This window comes from Salarias fasciatus, chromosome 18 (assembly GCF_902148845.1).
Source record: "Salarias fasciatus chromosome 18, fSalaFa1.1, whole genome shotgun sequence".
Taxonomy (NCBI): Eukaryota; Metazoa; Chordata; class Actinopteri; order Blenniiformes; family Blenniidae; genus Salarias; species Salarias fasciatus.
The window spans coordinates 13,169,003-13,191,243 of NC_043762.1; the positions used below are offsets into that span (position 1 = coordinate 13,169,003).

A 22,241-nucleotide genomic window follows, 5' to 3' on the forward strand; every position below is an offset into this window, starting at 1 on the left:
GAGGGGTGTTTTCCCGGGAATCGACTGGATCTCCATCCTGACGCTATCATGGGTGCTTTTGATTAAAGTCACTGAGCTAATCATACAAACTACTCCCAAAAGCACCACTCGCTGAGACTTTGGGCCATGCTCCATTTTATTAACACTTCATGGACATGTAATTAGGCTCATAGCATGCAGATTCTGTGTCACCCGCAGAAACGGCATCAGCACAAATCCAGGCTCATTATCTAATAATAACAGAGGGGCTTCTGGAAAAAAACACTCTTTCACTTTGGGATAGTGTGAGACAGCAGGTTTCAGATTTGCTAGCAAATACGTGATAATCACTGCTGAAAAAAAAGCAGAAATTGTCCCAAAATGACATTTAAACAGTAAAAAAACAAAAAAAAAACTAACACATCAAGTTTGCTATAACATACTTTCTTCATAAAAGAAGACAATATGAGAGATTTGAAAGTTTTCACAGCTTTTCTAGAGATGTGAAGGGGAGAAAAGTTACTAAAAATAATCTCAGACATTCTTGCAACGATGTTTTTAAGTGGTACTCAACAAGTAAGCATTCACAGCTTTTTGAGAGACACGAAGAGAAGATAAACCTATGTTTGGCTGGAAAATAACATGTTTATAACAATGCATTGAAGTAGGAGAGGGACAGTAAGTCCCGTTTACACATAAATATTTTATTATCTTAAAAATATATGTTATTACACGTCATATCACCAGGTTATTAAAGGGAGGAGTGAGAAATTGTCATTAATTTACTTAACTTTCACTATTTTGTTAACCAATATGGGAATTTCATTGCATTTAAAGTAGAAACTCCTGAAATCAAAAGATAAACTTCTATGCGTCTTTATCTGTTTTTTAGTAGAACTGGACAAACAAATTTTCCCAGTTATTTTCAGAAATATGAGGAGGAAGGGCCTCATAATATCTATGAAAGTGTTTTATATGTTTTATATAACAATTTGAGCATTTTCTACAAGTATAAAGACAACATATCATCAGATTAAGGGGTTGGGTTGGGTTTATTGCCAAGCAGTGATACAAGACCAAAAAATGCTTTGGTGGTTGGTACAATGATAATATAGAAAACATATTAAAACTAAAGATATTGATGAGTTTAACAATTAATGTTACAAGACCGTGTTTTTTTTTTTTTTGGTCACTTTTTAAAATCAGATATTGTTCTGACCAGTCCTGATTTAGAAGCAGGGCACTTTTTCACTTTTGATATTTTAAGTTATTTATCATCACTTGACTTCAGGCCTGAAGTCACCAGCTTTGATGTGATTTTGAGTAAATGAAGGGAAATCAATCTCCTGCAGGCTGAATTTGATTGGCCAGAGACACGGCATTGAACAAATGAACACACAGTTCATATTTTGTTGGCGTTGAGTGAGATACTGTGTATAGATAGCATGATGGGAATAAATCCATGCTCTGGTAGCGTGGTTTGTGTCGCTCGCATATCAGGATATTTGGGCATGATTCACAACCTTTTGTCATGAAATCCTCGGCCTGCCCTTAAGAGAGGTACTGCTGGGTCTCTGCGTAACCCAAAATGAGGGCGAGGCCAAACACCGGTGGGCATACAATCAGGCAAAAGCGTGAGCCTTCAACATCGCTCTTCTAGAAAATGTTGTAATCTGGTTATCTTTGTTATGTGCAGATAGAATTTGACATGCTCCGAGCAGATAAAGCCAAAGGGGGGGTCCAGACCAGATTAAAGACCCCTTGGTTTTTCTTTATATCACAGTTTAAAATAGGCTGATTGTTTTGAAACTCCTAAAGCGCACCTTTTGCGGGATCTGAGATGGAGTGAAACTAATAAAAGAAAGGCAGACCATTAGGAGGACGGCCTTTCCCCCTGACGTCTGCAGCACAGCGGCACTGTGAGATGTATGAGAATGGGAGGCCTGGTCACGTGACGTGATGTACACACATAAAAAAAAAGCACATAAATGGGTCTGGAGAGACTGATGGGATTTTAAAAAGCTTTTAGAGGGCATTAGCCTTGGGCTCTTTCCCACTGCACCTCAATGCCAATCTCAGAGCTGAAGGAAAGATGGAAGCAGCACGGAGGGGAAAATACACACCCACTGCTTCACAGCTCAAGCTAAACCCTTTCAATTACAGTCCTGAGGAAGACGGAGGATGAGGAGGAGAAGAAGGAGCAGTTGGTGTGGAGAGGGGGAGAAAAAAAAAATCTATCTCATCCTTCCCTCTGCAGGAGAGCGAAGCTCCTCTGAAGCCAGAGCTGCATGACCACACCTGGAGGAGCCGATCATCATGCTCACCTGCATCCTGAGGGTCTACGGACTCCGGCATCTCCGTCCCGTCCATGCTGTCCTCCTCGTCCACGACAACCCTCCCTCTAGTGCGCCCCCTGCAGAGAGAAACAGGCACAACAATCCATAAGGAGAAGAAGTAGAAGGGGATGGGAAATAAATATTACCCGAGTTAGCCTCTGCAGGGGGAGGGAGGGGCGGCGGAATGAATTAGTCTAATATAGTCACAGGAGCAGAAGAGGAGGAGGTGCCATGCTAAGCAAGTTAAATGTAGTTAGAGGAGGACGAAGAGGAGGAGGAGGAGGAGGAGGAGGAGAATGTGACTTAATAAAGTCACAGGAGGAGGAGGACAAGGTGGAGGAGGTGCAGGAGGAAAATGAGGAGGAGGTGCAGTCATGAATTAGTTAAATACAGTCACAGCTGTCGCTGATTTTTAATGGAGGCACTCAAGCCGCTGGACGAAAGGAGGCTGGAAGAGGAAGAGGAGGAGGAGGAGGAGGAGGAGGAGGAGGAGGAGGAGGAGGAGATGGAGGTGCAGGGGGGAGGAGGAGGAGGAACAGGTGGAGGAGGTGGAGAAGGAGGGGTAGAGGAGGTGCCGTCATGAATTAGTTAAATACAGTCACAGCTGTCGCTGATTTTTAATGGAGGTACTCAAGCTGCTGGACGAAAGGAGGCTGGAAGAGGAAGAGGAGGAGGAGGAGGAGGAGGAGGTGCAGGGGGGGAGGAGGAGGTGCAGCAGGAAATGGGCGTATGAAATGGGCTGGTTAATTAAAGAATTACAGGTGAGCAGAAAAAAATCAATTAAAGAAGTGAGGCCATGCAGGGCATTATGGATAGAGATGATTGAAATGTTTTAAAGGAACTAAATGGTTTTTTTTTTTTGTGTTCTTACAAAAAAAAAACCACACTCAAGAGAGACAAATAAGAAACACAAAAAATATGCAAAAAACATAAGAATGACAAAATTAAAAAGCTTTAAAAAGAGACTAACAAAATAGTTAAAAAATGAATTCCAGTTCAGTATATTTCATTCATTGTGAAAATAAATCACTTCATCAATACAGAATATTTCTGTTTGCATGAATGAAAGGGTGCAGAGCTCTGCCCCTTTATCTTATATAATCATATCGTTTAACACTGAATATAATCAACAAACATTAAATTGTCAAAAAAAAAAAACCTCAACCAAATTTGTTTTTAAATCATTCATTTGAAATTTTTGCATTCATTGACTGGCTGACTGAATAAATATAAAAAATAAATAATAAACAAATAATATCACAAAAAAAAGATATTCCAAGTAAAACTCAAGTTAAAGCCAGAAATCCTAATAATAAAGCAAAACAAATTCAAATACAGCATTGAATAATCCCAACATAATCCAATATGATATCAAAATTAAACTCAAATGAGTTCTGGCTTGTGGTCTTGTACAAGGCGCGCCACATTACTCGAGTACAGCGTGCCAAACTTGAGATCGGGGTCCAGTTTTTGTTGATGGCCAGTATGTTTTGCACCCCTAACTTAAAGCTGCTGAATATTCTCAATAACATGTGAAATGGAACGCATGGACTGAATGTGTGAATGACTGATATTTGATCACTTCATCTTAGGATTGGGCAGGACATCTGTAGTTCAGTTTGGATGGAAACTTCCACCACTATTTCTGTAACGATGTGTCTATACGATTGCATTAATAATGCATTTTGTGTGTTTTTCTCGGTCTCCACTCAGAACAACAAAACCTAAAATACTGACCAAATTTACCAATATTTGCTTCTTACAAGAGACATTATTAAAAAAAAACAACAACACATTTTTGATGGCATGATTCAGCCTCTAAACGCGGATCAGAGGTCGACCATTTACCAATCCTGAAAGTTTGAGGGGCCGATTAAACACACCAACTAGCATTTAACTCTGAAGCATTAAGTTTGAAAAGAGGAGTTTGTCTTAGATCAAAGCTTTTGGAAAAGCTCTTTACACCTGATCATTTCTCACACATCCAGAAAAACAACTGAAAGCAACGGCTCTGCCAGTAGCTGTGAGAACGGGCGGGACCTCATTATCGTCGCATCCTAGATCGGGATATCCCTCCTCATCGTGCATCTCCCTCCCTGTGGAGGCGCCCAAAAATACCTCAGTCTGTTTCGTACTCAGGAGTTTCTCTCCAGAGTGCCAGTCAAATGGGACCTTCACACTATTTAAAGCAACACAAAGAAAATGCAACCTCTCCCAAATTTCTTCCAAAGTGCCCCGTCAGCAATTCGGGCCCCCACCTTCTCGGGAAGAGGTGCACACGTACCCCTCGACGTCCAACCGCGCATCTGACGGCGTCAGCATCGTTTGGTGGGAGCCTCCATAATTGTCATGGCTACAAATTAAATAGCAACACCGGCTGTTAGCGTGCTAAGTGGGGAGGGCAAACGCAGGCCGAGCGAGAACAGCGGGTCTCAGGGGGTAACTCTGGAGGATGGAGGGGAGGTGGGGGGTGTAGTGAATGAGGATGAGGAGGAGGGGGAGGAGGGGAGGGGGTAATTTTCAGTGCCACTGGAGAGAGAAATCACAAATGGCTGGATGCCAACCCAGCTCCTCCCTCTAAATGACTTCCACGGGGAACGAAGGGGGCGAAAAAAAACAGGAGGGCGGCAGAGACGAGGCCTGGAGCGAACTCCGCTCCAAACATAATTACCTGCACGTCTTAATAAGGTGGAAACAGGCAGCCGGATCGCACTGACACTCAAACTAAACAATCATTTCATTACTACATTAACCCATTAACATATCACTCCCATTAAAGGTGGGTCTATTATTTCACACAGGAAAATAAATATCTTCATCAGATGTGACAGGAAGCTGAATAGGTGGAGTTTGGACCTAAAGCCATGTAAATGAGCTGTTTGGAGAGCTGCAACAGTTTAGTGATTCTTTGAATAAATAATCAAACAGAAAATAATTTAATTAAGCAAGGGAAAGTCACGACGGCTTGGTAAATATGAGTATCTTAATTTCTTTTGTTGGTCTTCAATCACAACACATGGAAATTGGCATTGGTGCAGCTGTAATACAGAAGATATTCGGATGTAACAATAGTGTGGATCAAGACCCTGTTCGCACCACTTTTCAAGTGAAAACGCATCATTGTTGCGTTTTCACCCAGACAGGCTTTGCGTTTACACTGCAACGTTTTGAAAACGATAACCGTTTCACAAAGAAACAATAGAAATGCCAGAAACGGTGCAGTTTTCATGTGGGGCCAGTAGTGGGTGCTGTTGTGGGTTTTTGTCTTGCAATCACACACACACAGGCAGTAAGAACATTATGCTATAAACACTGATGGTGGCGAGTACACAATATTCGTATGGGGAGACAACAAAGTTCGATTACTATTACGGATGACTCAACTCTAAAAGTACCAAGTTCCAGGAGAATGTGGACCTGGAGCCATGACACTCTGGAGCCCGCCATTATGGCTACTGTCCATCTACTCAAACATGTGCAGAAGAACTATTTACTACAGCCGTGGTATGGATAGCATTTTCAAAAAGCTATGTTTCTAGGGGCTCTGAGCGCTGTAAAGAGACCGCCAAAGCTCAACAAATGACTGCATTTTCCTTAGAAAATTTTGCATAAATAGGACCTAAGTTTAACGGGACATTATTGGAAACAAAGTGGCCGGAAGTGTAAATTTTTAAAACTTTTTTTTTTAAATATTATACATTTAAAAACAAGCATTACAAAATGACAATTATGTCATTTAATAATAAATGATATTCTGCTTGTTTTTTTTAATCATTACTACTACAATTAATAATCTGAAAAGGGTCTTAATTTTGCTGCGCTCAATATTTGTAATTTCCAGGCAACTGAAGTGAACCGTAAATGATGGAAACTAAATAATTCAACATATATTAATGTATTTCTTTATAAAGCACTGAATTCCCTTCTTTTTGAATGGTTCTGTATAACTAATTTTGCCTTGCCTATACTTCGGTGAACAGCACAAAACAACACGTTTTTAAAAAATGGAAATAATCTGAATATTTTGATTTCATCAAATATCTTTAAACAGCTGGTTGGTATTTCTTAGAAACAAAAAATTTGATCGAAATTCTACAACTATAAATACAGCAGGCATCTGAGTATATATAAATAGTAATACCTCTTTGTATAATGTACGAATAAAATTCTACTTTTGCAAGGTAGGCAGCTTTAAGCATTACCAGGTGGCAATAATCTGAATAAAAACCTTGCTCCAGGTATTTGTTTTTTTTTAAGTCAAAGTGATATTTTGGGTTAAATTTAGCTCAACATCATCAGATATTTTGACTTTCTACAGTGTGTCCATTTTCAAAGTGATGCAAATATAATTTAAAATTTCATCAGGCTTGAACATGAATGACAGAAGTATGTCGATTTGCCACCAAAGCAGCAGAGCCACATATCACTGTCTTCGTCTCAGGGTTTCTCTTGCTCTACAATCAAATGTTAAAATTAATTGCATGTGAAATATTCCCGTTTATGTTCACGGCCTGATGTAAAATCATTATCTATAAATCCGAACACGCTGGATCTGTCAGCGGTGACGTCTTCAGTGGCCGGCCACACAGCCTTCAGCTGTAATTACATATAACGACGCTAACAGCATCATATTTCAGTGCACAGACAGCCAGTTATTTTACTGACAAACGCTGGAGACTCGTGCTCTACCCCATACCCTGCACAACTCTCCCCCTCAGTCCCACCACAGAGAGAGAGAGAGAGCCAGAGAGAGAGAGCCAGAGAGAGGGGGAGAAAAAAAAAAAGGTGAAAATAATGCTGTGGGAAGTAGTCCCAGCTAGCAGGGTGTAGCCTGGAAAACCTGGCCTGGATTGCTGAGCTCTGAAAGCGGACTGACCAGCAGATGGAGCGTGGGCAAACCCAGTAAATTCCCACTAACCAGGTCTAGAGAACCTCCTTTGTCAGAAGCAGACTGCCTTTCAACACTTACCACGGGCCAATGTTAAGATATCAATACACACAGACAGAGAGAGAGAAGTATATGTGGTTAGTGCTGAAAGGCTGGATCCAAGCAGGCTAACCAGCAGGGCTCCTCTCTTAGCATATAGCTCTCATGATGAGTGCTACTATTAGGAATTAGGGAGCTTGGAGTTGGCTGAAAGCCCACAAACCTCTGACCGCTGTGTTGGTGGAGAGGGCAGGTTTTTACTGAATATTAACTTACTGTGGAGCTCTCTGGAGGTGCTTTGGGTCTAATTCGATGAAATGTGAGATGGGATGAATAAATGCGGTATCAATATTGAGCTAAATAACCGTGAGAATCAGCAGCCTGAGAGAGCCGCTCGAGGAAGAGAGAAGATCTCACAGAAAAACAAACTGGAGGCGTCACAGGCGAGGCTGGCCGACACGTCTGTGTAGTAAAACCAGGCAAAGCCTGAGCCAATCAGGGGTCAGCTATTCAAGAAATACATGTCATAGATTAACCAATGGCTGCAGGCCATTTAACCTCCTACATCTGCATATGCTCATAAGGTGGTGGAGACTAGAAATCAGCACTGAGGCGATTGAGCAGTTAGCTGCTCTGTATGGACTGATACCTGCAGTGCATCACAGTTCAAACAAAATTCCCACGACGAGGCAACAGTGCTAACTACTATGCAAGCGTACAACCCTGCTGTTGGACTCACATGGGAGTTTTAGGTGCACACACTGCAGAGTGCAATTCAGAAGGGAAAGGATGGAGGGACATCTCCCCTCAGGTCCACATATCACTCTTCTGCTTTCCATCCTCAATGGGATTGATGGTACTTTACAAAAAACACTATATGAATCATTTTGAAATCCAAAAAAAAAAGAAAAGAAAAGAAAAATCACATCTCACAAAGCGCCGCCCATCTCGTGAGTTCCAGGCCAAAGTTCCAACAGTGTCACATTAAATTATGTTGCTTTAAACAGCTGATCAATATGAAAAAAGACAGGCTTCAAAAGTTTTACCTGTTATAGTTATGGTTTTGCTTTTCATACGATTTGCAGATTTTAGCAATGTATTTGGAGGGAAATGCATGAATGATAAGGTCAAAGTCACCACAGTATCTTTGCTGATGCAGGACCAACGGAAAGCGATCGGACCACTGCCACCTACTGCTCTGATTTGGTACTGCTTGAACTGGCTCTTCAAATTGTTTATTAGTGGAGCCAACCAGCTTTTCTTGTCACCACGTAATATTTCCAGTTTTAAAAATAAACTGAAACAAAAAGTGTGGCAGTCTGAGCTCAACAACTTCTACACATTTATCTTCTGACACAAGAAACCTGACAAAGTCTCCTGGCGTGTAATGTTCAACTTTGATGGTACTGAGTCCTCAAACCAACAGATGGAGGACCCACTACTGCCACCCTCAGCACTAAAGTGGCACTGCTGAAACATTACATACTGTACATTTAAACTGTTGTATTTGTGCAGCCAATCATGAAGCAGCACAAGTCTGTTAGCTCACCAAAAAACTGCAAGATTGCCCAAACATATTCCTCTACCTGACGGAGGATTAGAATTTCTGATACTGATTGTAACCGGGTCACGGACGTGAGGCAGCTGAAGTCTGTCCCAGGTCATCCTTCGACTGCCGCATTAACGCAACGTCTGGATGCTCGCAGATTAAATGATCCACTGGGAGCGGGGTATTAAGATTGATTGAGAGGGCGGACTGAGGAGGGAGTTAAGAACCTTGCAGGCATTATTTTACAGAGCAGTTCTAAGCCGCATTGTATGTTGCTATGGACGTCACAGAGGAGCCGGGCACCTTGTGCAACGCCGAGAAAGAAATAAGAGACGGAAACTGCGTGAAAGCTCCAAAAAGCAAAGAAATTTGTGTTTGGTTGACTGGATCTCACAAGGTCTTCTTCATTTCCATTTCACACTGGGTTAATGAACATTTGTGGGATGATCAGCAGAGATAATTATGTGGGTTGAGCTAAATCTTCGCCGAATCATTCTTTCTGCTTTTGGTGTGATCCAGTGGATCGGATGGTTGAGGCGCAAAGACTCAGACCCACTGCTCATCCCACAAATGAATGTTGCTTTACAAACAAGAGACAACTTACAAAAGAAATAAACAAGCTTTTCTGAAAGGTGATCATTATAAATACTTTTGAACCATGTATGCAATGAGCTGCAGAACACAAAGGGGTGAGAGATGACATGCGAAGGGTAAACGGAACACATCTGAATAAATGCATTCTGATTGGTTCACTGTGAGGCTCAGCTGGTTTGTGTCCTCTCATAAAATGTGAAAATCTTGTGGTCCCTTTTAAATACCATCAGGGCAAACAATGACACAAATTTGGTCAGAGGAAGAAAAAAAACCCAGAACGAGTTCTTGAAAGTCAGAGGCAGAAACCTACTTCTTTCTGTTCTTCGCCGTGGAAAAGGGCGGTGCCTGGGGCGAGATGGAAGCAGCGGCGGCGGCATCTTTACGCGGCCTGCCACGTGGTCGCTTGTCAGCGTGGGCAGGACTTCCTGTGGACGTGGCCCCTGCACTGCTGGAGGGCGGCGAGGGTCCCTGGTCAGAGGGTTCCACAGTATTATCCTCTGATGACATTCTGGAAAAAAACAAGAGGACAGGATGAGTACAGGTGGTGCGAAGAGTTATTAATCATACTCGTGCCATAAGAATACTTTATTATGTCAAAGAGGAAAAGAGCAGCGGTGTAGTGGTTAGCAGTCTTGCTTTATGGCGTAAACATGCCCAGTTCAAGTATGGGGGAGCAGCTGGATGTGGAGTTTGCATGTTCTTCCTGAATATGAATAACATTCCCAGGTAACCCTGCATTTGGCCATAAATTGGCTGGGATTAACTCCAGCCTTTGTTGGGAAGTCGGATATAGGAATGGGAGACTGATGGAAGGAGGAGGCTTCATACACTGTAAAAGTCAGTATACCACAATTAATTGGCCGGGCTTATTTAAAGAATCTGTTTTTGATCCCCTCTGACACAGAGCCAATTACACAAAGGTGAAACTGTCAGCTGATGCAGACAGATTGACTTGTGTTTCCTGTCTTCATGCCAAGAATGGGTGCTTTCAGAGACCTCCCAATGATCTGACATAAAGACAGAGAAAATAAGAGCGCTGGTTGATGCAGCTGATTTGTCCACAACAGAGTTCAGTGCAGACAAGATTGAAAGAAGAGCATGCGATCTCAGAACGTGGAGGTTCCTTCTGTAATTGGTAAAGCGAGATTACACACGACTGACCTGCATGAGAAAAGAAAGGGAGAAAACTATCAATCATTTATTTACTAAACATTGTTAGTTTTAATCTGATAAACTAGTATCCTGCATCTTGGGAATCTGCCATTAAGTCAAAGAGAGAGAAAATGAATAGATGTATGGATTTACAAAAACATGTGTATCAGTTTGTGCCAGAGCCTTACAAAAAAAGCCTGAAGTTTAAATCCAATTTTCTCCAAATATAAAGTGCTATTTGTGAAGTATTTATGTGTAAAATGAAATTGGAATACAGAAGTTCTGAGTTCTGTGAAAGCAAGAGACAGTTCTGTAATCAGCTGCTGTGATAATGAGGACACTGCATTTTACAGCTGCAAACATTTCACTTCTCTTCTTTGTAATTAGCTTCCAAGACGCAGCTTCACCTTCTTTACCAGAGGGTGAAAACTCTAGCACACGCACACGTGAGTCTTTTTATACTTTTCCAAACTCATCTTTATAATGTCAAAACCAGCTTCGTTCATTCACGCCTCTGTGCTGTTGACGCACCTTCAGTGATGGTTATTTGTGGCTGTCCAAGTCAACACAAGGAAACACTTCTGCTGGAAAAGTGTCTGTACGCAGACAATTTCTGCTTGTGTTCCACCTAAATGTTTCTCCCAGTGTTAAATTGTTCTCTCCTCATTTTGTTCGAAGTCCTGACTAGTTGTCTAAACAGTTAAATGCCCATCCCCTCACTCTTCTGCACCACAAAGACTAGTCGGTGCTTTATTCATGCACCTGCCTGCCACTAATTGGGGCTAGAGAGCAGTCAGACAACAGTCCACCTCCATTATGCTTTAACGATGCTGCGTGAAACAAAGGGATGTCTTGCTAAACCAGCACAATTTGAAAAACTGAAAATGAAGTAAGGCAGCATGACTGCTGCATCACAAAAGAAACCACATTAACCTAAGATGTGCATATTGACCTGCACCAAACCACAACTGCTGCTGCTGGTGGTTTCTAGCCACATTCAGGCTAGTTTGACGTTTTTATGCTTCTATCCAGCCCGACGTGGGAAGATAAGGTTGCCTTCATTTCACTCAGCTGAAGGTTTAAAGCTTCAGGAAAAAAATAAAAAAACATGATAGGTTGAGTTTCAATACATCTGGAGTTTACCCTTGGTTAGCTGGATCAGCTTGAGTGCACCATGACCCTGAACTGGATTAAGTAGCATAGAAGATTCATGGATGAATTGAGTTGGAATATAGAGGCGCTAAATGCTAAGCTACAAAGAACTATCGCTACACAAAGAAAAATGTCTCATACATGAACAGTATTTAAAATCGAATATGGCAGTTAAAGACTGTGACAAAAAGGCTTCAAACTACATCTGGGACAATGTAAACTATGCTAAATTCTGACTGTTTTCTGACTTTCTAAAGTTAAATAACGTATTTGGTAGGAAAATCTCTAGTCATGACACATGTTCACAAAAACAGAGGTCAATGACCAAATTTCTTTAAAAAGAAGAGAAAAATCTTAAGTCTGTGGATCACTGCTGAATTGATTAAATCCATATAACATAAGTCAAAAAAAGACAAAAATATACATTTAAAAGCCTAGTGACCTCAAAGCTACTTTGTCTGTTGAATCGTGAGGTTTTATTTCCCCTGAGGTTCACATTTGGGTTTCAATGAAAGCCCGGTATTACATAGGTTACATATATGAGACGTCGAGTTCACTGAGGATCCAGCTGGGGCATAAAGTACCCCTGCCTGTCGTTAAGTTAACACCAAACATGCTTCTTTCTCATATTGACGAGTAATCATTAGCTGAATGGTTAACGTACCGATAAATCCTGAAGTATATCCTCTAAGCCTTTTGAACCATTTACTACTGGTGTGTTGAAGTTAATGGTTGCCTTGAAGTCAACCATGAGACTGAATGTATAACTTTCTATCACAACTTGTGTTTTTTCCCCACTTTGGCTCACTTTAGTGTTCTTATTTGTTTCAATGCTTGACTCCCATCTGCTTTTAGTAGTGTACACATTCATTTTGTCCTCCATTTATCCCATTTATCAAAAGACATGAAAGCAAGTTAGGAAATAAATCTACATTAGTGTATTTCTACCCACAAAACTGAAAAAAAAACAAACAATATCACATTTTAATGATGATACTTGTCACTTGAAATACTGACGCACTTTCATTTTTTTAACACATGTAATATTGTGGAGCAAAAGCTTTGTTTCAAATAAATTTTTAGTTTCATGTTCAATTACGAATAAAGTTCAACATTACATGTTGCCACAAGATTTTTGCAGTTCAGAAACTTGAAGTCAAACAGGATCATTGGCTTTGCTTCTGGCCAATATGAGCTGTGCTGTGCCAGGAGCTATTCCCTCACAGCAACCTGTAATCTGCATCCAACCACGCCGCGTTTTCTATCTGCTGCCCCACACCCAGAGAAAGAGGAGCCCATAACAAACCACTCCACAGCGAACAGGACCAATGCTGCCCCTCTGTTTCCTTCAACAATGCAAAGTGAATTTCAGAGGTGGTATGAGAGCAGAGGAGGAATCAATTCATTAATAATAACTCAATAAAGTACTTCAGCATGGATGCACCAGAGATGAGTGGAAGAAGATTATGACACCAATATTTGGGTTAGTCCAATGAGTGGTGCACAAAATTTTTCCTGAACCACCCCCCGCAGACCCTCTTTCATACTGCAACTCACCAAATATTCGCAGTGAAGCCAAACACTGACAGACACACCCACTCTTACCAACATACAGATGGAGCCTGTCAATGGAAGCATCGGGCGGATCAGTAGTCTGCTCTGGGTGCTCGCACAACATGTGTGTTAACATTGTCATTTACTTGTCAATCTTACTTCATTCAGATTGGTTGACAAACTGATGTTTGGCTTGATATGCACCTGTTTGGCTTGATATGCACCTGATCAAATCACTGGACTGATCCTATCATTCGTTTCACTGTGACACGGGTTGTTCGTAATGTGCATGTGATCTCACACGCAACCCCACATCCAGCTTTAACCAGATGTGCTGAAGACAGACCTGTTAGCTAAGCTAAATGACCTTGTTTCTTTTCTTTTTTGTGTGTGTGCGTGTGCATACTTTGTTAATTTTTGTTTTCTGCATTACCTGATCCTATTTCTAGGATACAGTGACATGCCACATTACTGTGATGAGCTACTCTGATGAACCGATGGAGATCAGCGATCCAGCTTATGAACCCACAGTGACGACCTGTCCGCTTGATTTCATCTTGGATTTCTGATCACAAGCCTGCTTCTCTAACCTTTAGGTCACCACTGCCCCGAGAAAATTAAACACCACAACAAAAACATTCCCCTTCTTCAGAATCTGATCGGGAAAAGACAATCACATGTTTAGGAGCAGCGTTATCTTCTGCACGTTTTACTTCAGTGTGCGTCAATTGGTGATGCTGCATATCAGACTTGAGCGCAAAACTCTTTAAGTGGGAAGCAATCTGATGTGCCATTTACATGGACTCTGATCGGTTCACAAACAGAGTTACACCACCCCTGACCCCATCAGAATGTCAGATACGGGAAATCTAATCATAGAAAAATGATCCATGTTAACAGCTAGTGATGTCCAATCCTTTCCATGAGGGTCCATAGTCCTGGTTTTTGCTTTTTTTAAATGTGCTTTCCCGTTATGCCTGATAATGATAAATGATTTGTTCAAAGGTGTTTTTCAGACTTTGATGAGGTTGCAATCAATGAGATCAAGTGATTTGGAGACGCTGACAAACAAAACCAGGTTTGAATGTCACTATGTCAGAAAGTGTTCTGACGTTTTTTTTTTTGTTTGTTTGTTTTTGGGTCAACATTTGCAAATGCAATTTTGACATCAGGGAAGGCGCTGCTGGGAATTCCAACAACCTCATCGGAGATGCCGAACCCCCAGGGTGGGAGCCACTAAGTTATAAGTGATGTAATGTGGTTAGTCAATAGAAACTCTGTGAAAATCTTGTTTCAGTATTTCAGAGTCTGATATGTTGCAGTGAAACTGACAGTGTACATTTGCAGTGAATCATAGTGAAAACAAGCTTCCTCCTTTCGTTTATGATTTAAAACGCATTTCAGACACACACACACACACACACACACACACACAAGATTTTGTTGTTAATTTTGTCTTGTGACCAAACAGAGATGTAGTATGATAGTACTGATGTGACAGTTTCATTCAACCCTTAACAGCTTGTGACTAACATGCATCCATAATTCCATAATGCACAGATATAAAGCTGACTGTGTTCAAACTGTACACTCATTTTACTGAAACCATCGACAGTAATTCCAACATCAAGCCCATGATCACTTTCAGTCCTGTTTTTTTCTTTAGATTTTGCTTCACATTGTCATTCCCAAAGGTAAAACTACTTCCAGAAACCAGACACATCTGCTTTTCCTGACAAATATATCAGCTACGGATAAGGGACATTGGTAGAAAAATAAATCCCAACCAAGTCGCTTTCAAAGTCATTCACGAAAACAACAACAAAAACAACAAGACATTCGGACAAACCTTTATGATTAGACACCAAGTCTACATGGTGAACTACATCAGGGAAGCAGCTCAATAGTTTGTAAAGCATGATGGACAGAGTGCTTCACATTACAGTCTGCGGAGTGTACCAACATCTGCAATGTCAGAGAGGAGTTTTGTAGTTCAACCATTATGAGGTGTTTTAGTGTCAATGACCCAGAAGAGGGCTCATTTTTATAGACAGCACTGGGGTTAAGGCAGCTCCAGAGAGAACCACAGCCAAACTTCAAGCGCTTACCAGTGTGGTGTCAGATTTAAATGCTCTTTAAAAGGCATGTTTTAGTACTGATTTTAATGGTGCTTTCACACTCTGTTAGTGCAGACCAAAATGTACATTTGATACATTGGAGTGGGGATAGTTTTTGTGTTGATCTGGTTAAAAATCCGCACCAGATGATTTAGCATCACAGTTCCGTGATTGCAGTTTCTAATTGGTGTAATTTGCTCCTTAAATCATGTCTTCCTTTCATCAGCGTTTTGTTAAAAAAATTGTGCACTGATATATTACACAATAAGGCCCTGTTCTCGCGACAGTATTTTCAAATGAAAACAGAAATTTTTTGTTGCGTTTTAGGGGTTTGTTTACACAACAACGGTGTTCAGACTCAATGAAAATACAACTTTTTGAAACCGGTTCCCAAGGTGGAAATTTCTGAAAATGCTCTGTCTTGATCGCCATGGAAACATGTGAAGCGCTGCTTCTGTGCACCACGGCCATGGTGAATAGTTCTGCAGCACAGGCAGATGGACAATAACAACAATGGCAGCCTCCAGTGTGTCATGGCTCCCTCCCAGTCCATATTCTCCTGGCATGTCATATTTTATATATAATTTAATAGATATATAGGGTCACCTTTGTTTTTTAATTGAAACTGCAGGCACTTGCAGAGAACCGTACGTTCTAAAAAAAAAAAAAAAAAGTATGCGGACATTCGAATGGACAAACAAACAGCACGAACTCGAGGTGTGGGGTGCCAACTACGTAGTTTTCAGTCTTTCAGTGTAAATGGACAGGACATCTTTTCCAAAACGGTTCCATGTAAACACAAAACCTTTTTGAGATGAGAATGTAAAATCCATGCATTTTCACTTGAAACGTTGTGTAAATGGGGTCTTAGACTGCAGGAGGTATTGTTTCGGAGTGTTGAGTTGATTATTCATTCTACAATAAGTACAAACATTTAAGTAGGTGACTACATTGTATTTGTCACCTAACTTGTTTTCCCGAGTAACAGTGCTCTATCACTTGCTCTGTAATTTCTATCAGCTGTCTGGGTTTTTTCTTTTTCAATACCAAATATCAGCCTGTAGTTTCCACCAGCTGCATTTCAGTTTGTTGTTGGTCAGCCATTTATCTTTTTTATTGAATATCCACACTTTTCTCTCACATCCAGAACCCCGTCAATATGATTTTCCCCAGTTATCACAGTTTATTCTTTTGTGACATGTATATTGTGCATGCTTGGTATCCCGTTATTCAGTTTAGGATTTATGTGACGCTGTTAAACAGAGAGTCTTTGAGGCATACACATCAGTGTACGAACCAATTATTCATGGGTATGAACTCCTCAAACCAAAAATCAATGACGGACTAAGCCTGGGTTTCCCCTCATTTATTGGCATTTTCATTCACCATGTTTGATCTGGAAAGACCCACAATGCACAGCTCAGACAAAAGAAGCCCTTTTAGTTCAAGCTTGTGGACTCAGCTGGTGTACAACCTGGTTCCAAATTCACCTGTGTCATATGTTGACCTAAAAACCAGCCTGCGAGGTCGAGCATCAGCTCTTTGTGGGTCTAAGTCCTGAATACAGGGCAAAAACTTTGATTACAGTCTGAGCCGAAGTGTAAAAGCCAGACACGATACATTAATTACAACTAACTCACAGATCTTCAATTTTCACATGTTAACATTTGAGTTACTGACTCACTTTGATTAGCACTGAAGCTGCTAATTCATTCGCCTTGTTAGCAGCATCACCCCACTTATTCAGTCTCCAACCTCACACTTTATCAGTGGGAAGTTTCCAGGTTGACAACATTCAAAAACATTTTCGCCCACTTGGACGAGGTTTCCATTTCCCAGTTAGTCATAGGTGTTAAAAAAAAAAAAATTCTAATTTTGGCGATGACAGCATTGGACATTTTCAGGCAGACTTTGTCTTACAACAACAAAGGCAAAAAATAAATAAATTATCAACTTCTAATTTACTCATCTAAACTGTGTTTTTTATTGGAGAGTCGGGTATGATGTGTTCATAAGCAAAGCTATAACCTGGAGAAGCTAATGGGGTTACAACTGAGTGGTTCATTCCTGTGGCTGATAACTCTGGAAAATAGCAGTGGACTTGGAAAAGTCTTATTCCCAGGTTGGGAGTGTTCACATTAACACAACAACTTCATAAAAACACAGATAAATTGACAAACATTTTCACCAGCACAACAAGTCACCAACAGGTGAAGTGGCCATTACTTAAAGACATACAGAAATACTTTTATAGCTAGCTAACTTCACAATTTACACAGGTGAAGTTAGACTATTTTAATTTTTCATAATTTTAAATCAGAAATAATTATTCCTGTGAAATTCGTTGAATAGTATCAAATTACTTTAAAGCTCGTGTCTGGAGTTTTGAAAGAGAGAGGGTTTTTTTAATCCAACGTCTGGAGGTTCCGCCTTCCCTCTGCTTTCATGAGCGACCAAGCCACGCCCCTTTAATTGTGCACGCGAAGTATTTGTCGGGTGAAAATGAGAGCCTCTGAGTCCTACAGCATCCTACATGTTTAGCTGTTTACGGTGGATGTTCAGCAGACAGTGGATATATCCGAGGTAAGCGGGGCAGCTGCTGCGTTGCTAACTCACCTCTGCCTGGGCGAGCGGCCGTGCTCTCTGGCTGCGCACACACTTTGATTGACAACACGAAAATGCGGAAGCTCGAAATCTATTGGCTGACGCTGACCGGCGCTTTTTCGGGTAACACAGCCTGTTGAAAAATGATACATACATTGGAAACGAACGGAAACTCCGGACACGAGCTTTAACGGCGCTCTCAAAAGCTTCTTAAAGGTGGAATACAACATTTTCTCGAAAAGACGAAGCCCCACGTCTGTTACTCACTTTTTGAACAACGCGCATGCGCCAGACCATCCGCCCGGCTCTCCTGCTTCTCCCAGAAAACGCGGAAGTGTACGAGCGCGATCTCCTCTTCTCCGTCGTGCACGGCTCTGTACAGTTTCTGCGATCCGCCTCGCTCATAAATAAAGCTTTTTTTTTCCGAAACAGCTACAGTTTCATTATGTCAGACTCGCCATCGGTAAGTACGAGCTCAGAAGCTCACCGGCTACATAAACACTCTGAATGCGCATGCGCAAAAGGGAGAAGCTGATTGGGCGCAAGCACGTAGAACCGCCTTACGAAAGCAGCTCGTCAGAATGATTGACAAACAGACCCACCAATTATTTAGGTGATCCACCCGGAAATCAAAATGTTGTATTACACCTTTAACATTTGAAAGCTGTCAAACTGAATTTTCATTCATTTTCTGCCGCTTTATCCCTTTCGGGGTCGCGGGTGGCTGGAGCCAATCCCAGCTACTGTGGGCGAAGGCAGGGTACACCCTGGACAGTTCGCCAATCTGTCGCAGGGCTGACATATATAGACAAACAACCATTCACTCACACATTCATACCTCGGGGCAATTTTTTTTTTTAGGGTGATCAATTAACCTACAATGCATGTTTTTGGACCGTGGGAGGAAGCCGGAGTACCCGGAGGGAACCCACGCACACACAGGGAGAACATGCAAACTCCACACAGAAAGGCCCCGAGCCCCAGCCGGTATTTGAACCCAGGACCGTCTTGCTGTGAGGCAAGAGCGCTAACCACTGCGCCACCATACGGCCCACTGAATTTTCAATACGCATAATTCCCCACTTCTTGGTCACACTATTTTATTGTAAATGAGGACAATATGGATAATTTCCAGGCAAATTCAGTGTTAGTTTTAGAAAAAGATTGTCAAATAACAACCCAAAAACATCAAAATTACACATTAATAAATACATACTTCAAGAATAAATTTTAGAATGTCTTTATAAGGGCGGGAGGTTTACATAAACAGGCTTTCAGCCATGACGACACGGAATGAGTCAAACAAACACAAAAATAACACTATTCCTAAATTAATGGTGACAGTTCAACATTTTCAGACACATCCATTCCCATTTTAAGCAAGTAACCTGCATCTGACCTGAAATGACACCGCTTTGTTGGCATGTCCAGAATGTTCCCTATGTGTGCATTCAATACAAGTTTCAAGGGAAGGGTTAACATACTGAATTTGCCACCGACCTCAAATGAGTTAGCTATGCTATTAGAGATTTATGAACATATTCAAATTCTGGTAAAGGTATAATGATGCCATTTCTCTTTTGAGTGGTGACACCAGCTTTAATGCCGAGTCAGTCTTAATTTTAGTAAGTTTATATGGTAACATACTGCACATCTTAAACCCAATGGACCTATTTCATACTCATCATGAATATACTTGTACAAGTCGCAACACCACTGAAAATGTTCAAGGGCATCCAGTGTATAATTTTCCAAATAGATTTCAAAGACGCAATCCCAAATGACATGAAATCTACATGAAAACAAGCTGGACTGCAGCCAATGAATGACCTGTTCTGAGAGTTGTGTAAGAGGTCTTTGGTAGATTTCCAGATTATGGGACTAGAGGTTAAGATTTATGAAGAAAGGACTAAAATAAGACCATTTCTCCTTTAAATTGGAACACCATTGGACATTTGACACTTTGAGTCCAACTTCCAGAAAACATATTGCACATAGGCCTGGGAAGACTGCATGATAGATGAGGATGAACTTGATCATTTTCCCAGGCTCAATAAATTGCCATATAACCACGGGGGTAACACTCAAGCATGCAGTATGTTTGTTTTCATCTGTCACCTCCAAGCAGTAGCATGGCAAGATGGTTCACTCTGCATTAATCTCAGCACCTTAACATGTTTATTTCAAAGCGGAACGAAGGAAGTGAACCCTCTTCACAGCCGCATCTTTGTCTCCGTGGAAAGAGGTGGAGCCACAAGCATACAAGATGGGTCGTACCACCTTACTGATGCCCGAGCCCATCTGATCTCGGAAGCTAAGCAAAGCAGGACCTAGGTGGGAGATCACAACAGAACACCAAAGGCCAGGGTGAATGCAGTGTGAAAGTGAGTGGTTGATGGTGGTTGGAGGGGCTGATGGCGCAGTGTGGCACCATCGCTTCCATCAATCTAACCCAGGGTAGCTGTGGCTACACGTGTACCTTACCACCATCGAATATGGAACAAATGAATAATGCCATTCAGTGTTTCCCCTCGGTTGAGAATTTACTTGTGGTGGTGGGCCGGGCGGTGTAGGAAGATGTTGCGGTGTTTGATAAGTGCATTCACAATAATCTGGTCAAACTGGTTTATGAACCATGTGTTATTTATTCTAGATATTTCTCATTATATGGGGTCAATTTACTTGAAATGCTATTACATTTATCAAGATTAGGGTACAAAACATATCTATGTATCCGAACTTTCACAGCAACAGACGTCCAAATCCGACAGAACTCGGCTGTTAAAGGGCAACTCCGGTTTTTTGACACCTGGACCTTATTTATAGGTGTGTGCATGCTCATATACTCACTCAGACAAACATTGTGCAGCTCGGAGTCCTTCAGAAGTTATTTAGATCCAAACGATGTAGCCGCACTAGCGGGGGTGCAACAGCAATGGAGCGTTAGCGCTGGACATAATCTCTGCAAAGTCGCTCATTTCGGCTGTATTTTTCCTCCATCGGCGCTGGGTTGCCTTTCGGTCGGAAGGGGGGCCTCCGGCGGTGTCCCGCGGCCTGGCTCGGAGCGCGCATCCGCCGGGAAGCGGAGATACGCTTCCTCCCGGCGAGGAGAGAGCTCCGGCCGCGGCGCGGCGGGCCGTTGCGCGTCCCGCGGCCGGCGTGGAGCGTGCATCCGCCGGGAAGCGGAGATACGCTTCCTCCCGGCAAGGAGAGAGCTCCGGGCCGTCGCGCGTCCTGCGGCCGGCGTGGAGCACGCATCCGCCGGGAAGCGGAGACATCTGCCAGGGATACGCATCCTCCCGGCGAGGAGAGACATCCAGCGGCCCAGCGGCCGCGTGTGAGCCGTGCGTCTTCGCAGGTGTCCGGAGCCTCCGTGGAGCAGCTGAGGGCCGTTTTCCAACTCGGCCCCTGGAAGTCAGACGCCGGGGCACCGTGACAGCCGAAGCCGACTCAAAGTTCCTCTCTGCTGGGGAGAGGAGCGCCGCAACGTTCCCATCCGAGCTAATTGTGGCTAAGTTAGCGAAAACTGTCAGCTCTTCAGCTGACCCACCTGAAGACGGTAGACGAGCTGACTTTATGATAACACTGGCGATGGATGAAGAAATACAGCCGAAATGAGCGACTTTGCAGAGATTATGTCCAGCGCTAACGCTCCATTGCTGTGGCACCCCCGCTAGTGCGGCTACATCGTTTGGATCTAAATAACTTCTGAAGGACTCCGAGCTGCACGATGTTTGTCTGAGTGAGTATATGAGCATGCACACACCTATAAATAAGGTCCAGGTGTCAAAAAACCGGAGTTGCCCTTTAATGTGAATGTCTTCTCTGTGGGCTTTAGGGAAAATCCGATGAATGGAAGACTATGGGAAATTATTAATGTTACGTGGTTCCAGATGTTTCCAGTGTGATGTGGTGTTATGAGCATCTGAGAATGGAACACAACTGGATGTCTACCTGGCACTGAATTACAAATGAGCCCAACTTGTTTGTTTGCAATCTCCTCCTCAGTTTCCTGTCCACACAGCATCGCTTCAGGAAATATTTACATCCACGCAACATAACAAGGACTCAAAACGATGTAGTTCACCCGCCAGGCCTTCAGATGGCGCTGTCACTCTGACACAGGAACTCCAAAATGGAGAAGAAGACACGGAGCAGGACTCGGAGCTGCACATGCAGCGTGATATAAACAAACAACACCAGAAGACATGGCCTGTTCAATAAAACAGCATGAGGAGCTTCTGCTGGAAAAATCAGCCAATCAGCTGATGAGGAGT

The 22,241-nt window shown here is 42.2% G+C and overlaps 1 protein-coding gene across 1 annotated transcript in view; it reads right to left on the reverse strand.

Moving 5' to 3' along the window:
* Window positions 1–22,241, reverse strand: part of LOC115405566 (histone-lysine N-methyltransferase 2C-like) — a 49,389-nt gene that overhangs the window by 19,364 nt on the left and 7,784 nt on the right. Inside the window, exons 2-3 of the mRNA XM_030115175.1 lie at window positions 9,696–9,893; window positions 2,304–2,392 (exon numbers count right to left, since the gene is read on the reverse strand). Of these exons, the coding sequence (XP_029971035.1) occupies window positions 2,304–2,392; window positions 9,696–9,892 (286 nt within the window). The 5' untranslated portion in view covers window position 9,893. The remainder of the gene's footprint in view (window positions 1–2,303; window positions 2,393–9,695; window positions 9,894–22,241) is intronic.